This window comes from Merops nubicus, unplaced genomic scaffold (genome assembly GCF_000691845.1).
Source record: "Merops nubicus isolate BGI_N331 unplaced genomic scaffold, ASM69184v1 scaffold49376, whole genome shotgun sequence".
Taxonomy (NCBI): domain Eukaryota; kingdom Metazoa; phylum Chordata; class Aves; order Coraciiformes; family Meropidae; genus Merops; species Merops nubicus.
The window spans coordinates 329-7,398 of NW_008613912.1; the positions used below are offsets into that span (position 1 = coordinate 329).

General features: G+C 51.9%; 1 protein-coding gene across 1 annotated transcript in view; it reads right to left on the bottom strand.

Moving 5' to 3' along the window:
• The window catches only part of LOC103774610 (integrin beta-2-like), a gene marked incomplete at its 3' end in the record, with an annotated part of 2,089 nt that extends 318 nt beyond the window's left edge, over nucleotides 1–1,771 (bottom strand). The window contains exons 1-4 of the mRNA XM_008942022.1: nucleotides 1,687–1,771; nucleotides 1,242–1,330; nucleotides 769–952; nucleotides 211–381 (exon numbers count right to left, since the gene is read on the bottom strand). Coding sequence (XP_008940270.1) covers nucleotides 211–381; nucleotides 769–952; nucleotides 1,242–1,330; nucleotides 1,687–1,771 — 529 coding nt within the window. The remainder of the gene's footprint in view (nucleotides 1–210; nucleotides 382–768; nucleotides 953–1,241; nucleotides 1,331–1,686) is intronic.
• Between the last annotated feature and the right edge of the window lie 5,299 nt (nucleotides 1,772–7,070).

The window sequence follows — 7,070 nt, forward strand, 5'->3', positions numbered from 1 at the left end:
TGGCAGGGGTGGCAGGGACCAGCAGGCATCCCCATGGCACAGGGCACGGACAATCTGCTGGCCGCTGTGGTCCACGCTCTTTGCCCTAGCACACTCTCCAGCCTGGCAGGGGCAGGTAACGCTGCCTGCTGCCTGCATCCCACTCTAGCCCTGCAGCTCCTCCTAGTAGCAGAGAGCTGTGCCGGCGTCCTGTGCTGAAGACAAGCTCACCTATGCGTCGAGAAGGGGTGGTGCTCTCCAGCGCCCTCAGCAGCTCCCCTCCCAGCTTCTTCACCTTCTCCAGGTCATCCAGCATGGAGTAGGAGAGGTCCATGAGGTAGTAGAGATCAATGGGGTACCCCACAGCACGGCGAAACTTCACCTCGAACACAGCAGGCTGGCCTGAGGAACAGGAGTGCTGGGATCAGCTGTTGTTCTGTGGCTCAAATCTTGCCCCATTGCTCACCCTCTGCTGAGATGCCTATCTCTTTTGGAAGAAAAGGAAGCTGAGGGTGGTGAGACACTGGCCCAGGTTGCCCAGAGATGTGGTAAGTGCCCCACCCCTGAAAATACTCAAGGTCAGGTTGGACAGGGCTCTGAGAAACCTGCTCTGGTTGAAGATGTCCCTGCTCACTGCACGGGGAGTTAACAAGATGATCTTTAAGGGTCCTTTCCAACCAAAAGCATTCTATGATTCTATGATTTAAACACAGACTGTGACATGCCACCACGTCCCAGCTGGGCCTGGAGATGAGCAGAAGGGCATCGGGAGCACCAGGCAGACTGTACCTATCCTCAGTTTCAGGTGCACCTCCTGGGGAGTCAGTTGTATGTCACTGCTTAACGGACTGTCCCGTGTTCTTGTAATGTTGTTGACTGGAAACTCAATCTGGTTGTGCGGGCATCCCCTCTGCTGCAGCTCCTCGATGGTGTCGCAGCGGATGGAGTCTGGCTCACCGGCTTTGGTGAAGCTCTGCGTGTTGCAACATCAGCGGGAAAAGATCAGAGGAGCAGGGAGCGAACGGGCTCATTGCAAGATGACCCAGCTCCCAAGCCAGGTTTCCAGGCCATTTGATGGAGAAAGGAAGGTTGAAGGGTCCTGCCTATCAGATCCCCCCGGCCCCATCCACCACGTAGGACACGAAAGGTTGACACGCCGCACACGCCGCAGCCCTTCCCCTCTACCACAGGCAGAGTGACCGTCCCGCCGCCTGTTCGCGGGCTGCTGGGGGCCGGCAGCACGAGAGGCTATGTGGACCTACCGGTTCCTTGCACCAGGCACATCCAGGACCAGACTGGATGCAGTCCTTGCACGTCCCCACCTTGATCTTGGGGCACTCCATGGCAAAGGCTGAAGTGGAGAGAAGACTGAGTTGGTGTGGAGGGCACTTGGGGGAAGCCGGTCTGCAGCAGCAGCAGCCATGGGGTGCTCTGACACCAGCACTGGGCACCCATGCTGCCCTGAGCCCGCCCTGCCTATAAAACCCATGCTGGAGGGGCGTGGCAAGGTGCTCACCTGTCTTGCTGCCCCTCACCTGGGCTGGCTCAAGCTAACTCCAGATCCCAGGAAAAGCAGAACCTGGCCCTTGCATACCTCTCAATGGCACATTACCACCCCTGTTGGGCAGCATTTGGGTCCCTCCCTTATGTCACTGCCCAGGTAGGATGCCGGGAGGAAGGCAGCGAGGAATGGCAGGTGGGGCTCACCTGTCATCACCAGCAGCGGCGCCCAGGTCACTGCCAGCAGCCAGGAGCAGCCGTCGCGGGACATCTTCTGCAAGACAAAAAGCATCCCTGTAGCCCTGGTCTGTGGGCTGACTCAGGATGGGTGCTGGCATGTTCTCACAAAAATAAGCCCTTTTCCAATAAACATAACTTTTGAAGTAAATGTGGAAGTCAGCAGAGCGGGAACTTGCACTGTATTGCTATGCAAACAGCTGAACTGCTTGCAAAGCTTGATGTAGTGTTTATCCAGACTCTTTAACATAAATAATTAGATCTATGTAACACTGGAAAATCTCAAGTATTGCATTTAGCTTTTTCTAGATGTGATTTTTTTCAGCTTCTGTATTGAGCTATATTCGGATGGAAATAGGAATCAAAATTTTAAAAAGGACCATTTCTATTAACTAGCGTGGTGTGCTAAATACATGGAAAAAAAAAAGTCATCTACTACTTGCTTCACATTTGACTGAATCATCAAGGAAATGAAGAATTTGAGGTAGTGAAACGCCAAACCCCAGAAGCACTTGCTACCCTCAGGTACACCGGAATTTCAGAGCATGACAGAGACCTTGTTCTTCACAGGTATGTTTGCATGGTGCTTCTTCTAGCTGCTCACACTACTTGTTTCTTGCTCCAAAATACATCTCCTGCTCCCAGAAATTTATGCTATCCATAAAGTTGGCTCACTCTTTCTCAGGGAGTGATTTTTCAGTGTTCTTCCCATGGTGCCAATAACATCATGTTCATTAATGCTGTCATTTCTCCTAACATCTTCCTCACAGCACAGCCCTGGAGCAAAACCCAACAAAGCAGCAGCCTTGCAACATGGGCACTCACAAGGAAGTGAGAAAAGAGGAATTCATTAAAAGAGGAAAAAGGAATATGAAAGCACAAAGAAAGAACAAATGTTGCCATTTTTAGCAGTGTTAGACACAATATCCCAAAAACAGGTCCTTGGTTTTGAAATAGCACTTGTGCTGCCCTGAGCAAGAAAACAACCACACCCTGGCTCTTGCCAGTTTCACAGAGTGCCATCACCCCCTCCTGTGAACCTGCTGAATTAACAGCTCAGAGTGAAATGGAAACGAGGAAACAAGGGAAAGCTTTAAATGCACTGAGGCCAGGTTAGCATGTAGGACTGCTCAGATCCCCTTCTGAGACACCAGGATGTCCTTTCTTAGCTTGTCAGCCTCTGTAAGATGCCAGAGAAGCGAAGGAAGACACTGGTCAGCCTTGAAAGGAGGTCTGGTCTTCTCCCCAGGGCAGAAAGAAGCTCTAGGTGGGTCAGTGGTTTTAATTTCAGTGACATTTGCACAGTGAGGTTGGTGCCCAGCTGTATTATGGATTTGGAGATGTGGTAGGCCTGCTAAGGCTGGTTGCCAACATTACTTATGGCAGGGGCCATCTGGATGTAAATGTTTGCAGCCTTGGGAAATCCACTCTGCCCTGGAGACAGCCCCCCTGGCAGAGTTCCATCAGCCTTGCCACGGCATGGCTGCACAGGCAACAAGAGGTGCCTCTGTGGTCACCTGGTCAAACCCATACAGTGACAGGACCCAGGAGCTCACTCTGCCATGTCTGGTCCAAGATCATCCTGCGGTGAGTGGACAGAACCCTTCTTCACAAAGACGTCCTCCACAAGTCCCTGTCCACCACCACAGTCCACTTAGGTAAGTTTTTTTAAGGGCATCATTTATCATCACAGCTGCAGGGGCTCTCTTGGCATGATAGGCACTCAGCTGGCCCAACACATTTCTGTCACCTCCAGATTCTGCCAGTGCTGCTTGACCTTGCAGACAACAGGTAAAAACACTTAGGTGAAAAAAATAAATATAAAAAGGTCTTAACAGCAAAAGCTCTTATCAAGGCAGGCTAGCCATGTTGGACCCCCCTGGGTACACCTTGCTGGGAAATTACTCTGATCACCCATTTGAGCTGTAGCACCCTGTGGTTGTGATGTGCCCAGTGATCTGTGCCAGCCCAACCTGAGAACATGTCCAAGTGCTACATCACACTCCAAGGCACAGCTGGCTCCTTCATGGCCACATTTGCTGTACTCTTAGCTGTATTCATGCTCTTCATTTGTTACTAGTTGCTGCTTGCTCTGCTTTCCTGGACATGTCTAGTTAATTAGTGGTACCCCGGGGATGCTGAAAATAGTGTGAGCTCATATTTCTGCAACACCCTCCAAGAAACAGGGCCCAGGAAATAGGCTCTTGCCCACCAAGGGCTGCCCTTGCTGTCAGGACAAAGGAGCTGCTCCCACCCCTATTTCCTACAGCACTCAGCTGATTGATACCCCAAATTAGTCTAACCAGGCTCCAGCTCTTCTACAACCTAGAAGTTTCCACACAGGCTGTGGGTACCAAATCCACGGGTTGGATGAGCTCCTGCCATCCCACCTGCCCAGTGTTTCCAAGTGTTTAACTCCTGCTGCCATGCCAAGGCATGGTGTGATGATGGGATGGACTGAGGCTCTTCCTTGCTGGAGGTTAGAGGTTCCTACTTGCAGGCTCATTTCATAAACTAGAGCAAGATTCCAGTTAAAACTGGATTTAAAAAAAGCTCCCAGACCCCAGAAATAAAGTGGAAACCTCCACACATGCCCAGTTCTGGCTGCTATTGAGTTTTGTAATGTAGGGTTCATCTCATGGGCTGGATTTTGTTGCCTAATTCCAAAAGTAATTTCTTTCTCTTGTTGCAAGAATGTAAAGCACACCCTGATACCGGCTCACCACTTTTCTTCTGCTGTGGAAGGAAATTATTCACTGGTGGGTGGATGAGTGTACATGTGACGTAGAGTGACTTTCAAAGAGAGTAATATGGTGCTTCTGCTTTTGTCTGCCCCCTTACCGTGTTCAGAGGTTGGGAAAACAGGTTCTGCTCTGACTCTCTGCGTTAACGAGACCTAGGTACGAGCCTCAGCAGCGTTTTCTCCAACCCCCTTGGCAATCTCCTCGGCTCAGTCCTGGACTTGCATTGCCACTGCCAGTCCTGGGTACTCTTCTCCTAGGTGTGCTCTGCTCTGTTATTGGGTTTTTTCCTCTTTTTCATAAACCAAGGTAAGCAGAGGGATGCATGTAGTCCATCCTCCTGCCCCGGTGTGAATAAGCAGAACTGCAGAGCTTTGCAACCACCTCCATCCCAGTATGGGAAGCAAGGTGCTGAGACCAAGCGCCCTGGCTAGGGGCAGGGCACATTGCCATCAGGCATTGCTCCCTGGCCAGGGCTGCATGGTGGCATCAGGGGAATGCTGAGGAGGATCCCAGGTGTCCTCTTTGGCCCTGAGCTCTGATCTTCTCACTACGTGATTTGGGTGGCTCAGGACCAGGGCTCTGCTTCACCAAGAGCCTTTTGCAGAAACCAGCAGGGTATTCCATTTATGGAGCATCTCTTGCTCACTGTATGTTATATACATGGCATGTCCCAGGCAGGGCTGATGCTCCTGAACGGTCTGCAAGCCAGAAAATGTGAAGGTGGCCTCAAGGAAGGCGCACAAGGAAAGGGCTTGGTGCTGTTCTGAGTGTGGGCAGGGAGCAAAGCTGGGACATGTCAGCCTCTCAGGGCACTGGGCATGCTCGGTGGGATGGAGCAAGGTGCTGAGCAGCACAGAGGAGGGAGTTGGGTTTTATCAATAGGGCTGAAGGGGAAGTGTTGACGCTAGCGGCGACCTCATCACAATTAATCAGGAAAGTGTTCAACAGCAGAGACAGATCTTGCAGTCTGCCAGCCGCAACTCCCCTTCTGTGCTTTGCTGAATATCTGCTTTCTGGCAAAATGGGAGGCAGGCCTCTCATGGCCAGTATCCCTGGAGGACTCCTGCAATGTTTGCACCATCTGCCTGCAATGGGGAGGTCGGTGCCCGTGGGCACTTCCTCCACACTCTCAAGCATCCCTGGTGCCACGCCACCATCACGCTGCGCAGACACACTGGGTTTCACACTCAGCAGCACTGCTCCTTTCCCCTCCCACTCTGGGCAGCCCCAAATCCCATGCATGGGTGGTAAATGAGGGGAGCTGGGTACAGCAAGGACAGGAGAGTGGATGTCACTTGGCTTGTGGCCGTTTCATCCATCTCTTGGTTGTGTGATGCCTGTAGTTTCCATCAAGGCAGACAGCCATATGCAGGGCTGCCTGCTGGCTAACACCCTCTCCTTGCAGAGCACCATACTCTGTGTGTATATGTATTTTTGTATGTATTTGTATATATATTATAATTGCAAAGAACATATTAAAATATATGTATATAATAAACATTAATATATTTCTATGTCCTATTATAGGAAACATATATATGAAATATATATTTACTTCCAGCAGGCTCCAGTACCTGCAGAGGATGGGAGTGTGGGCTATGCACTTTCCCATGTGCACCAAGGTCCTGGCCTCTGGTGTCCCTTGGCTTCATGCGCTGAGGTCCATGGGTGCCTGTGGGACCCTCGCCCTGCCCTGGGAGGGAGGGGCATTTGTGCTGTTTGGTCTCCCTGGGTCAGAGCCCTGCTTTGGTGAGAAGTGGCTGCCCTAACAGCTATTGTGCCCTAAGTAGTTTGGGATTTTTAAGAGCAGAGAAGCCATTTCTTGGTCTCATCTTCAGTGGCCATCGCCACTTGGCTGATCCCAATGGGGACACTGTAGCAGATGGTGGGTTTGCAGAGATGAGGGACAGAGACCAGGGCCTGTGCAAGGACCCAACGACCTGCCCGAGGGGACAGCCTGTCCCCTGGCACTGGCAGCCTTGTGCTTTTTGGGAACAAAGGAGGGATCCTCCATCACCACCAGCCCTATGGTGACTCAAGTAATGTCTTTCTCTGCAAAAATAAATCCCCCTGCACTGTGCTCTCCAGCATGCTGAGATAGCTTGTGATTGACACGACACTGGGATGATGACAGAAAAAGTGCAAAACCACTGTGTGAAGCAGGATGTGACAGCTGTGGCAGCAAAACGCACCGTTTAAAACCTTCCCACAGCTTGCAGAGGCCACGTACCAGAGTCCGTGTGGGCTGCGGGGCACGACGCCCCTGCCCGCCTTCACACGTCCGCCTTTCACATGCCTGGGAGGCTGCCACCCAGGGCTGTGGCATGGGAAAAGCCACCAGAATCACCTGGGGCGTGTCCCACATTTCGCCTGTGTCCCAGAGACAGGAAGATTTTGGGAAGGACCTGTTTAGCTTGCCTGTGGCCTCTGCTGCCTTCCCTGCTGTCGCCAGGCATTTTCAGTGGTTGTCAGTAGAGCATTTGATGTGTACAGCTCACAGAGACAAGGAGAAATAGAGAAGAGCGAGGGTCTCACCTTCCTCTCCCATGCCCGTGAGGGGCGCAGGGACCCCCGGAATATCAGCGTGCTGGCGGTGGCACTGTGCCGAGC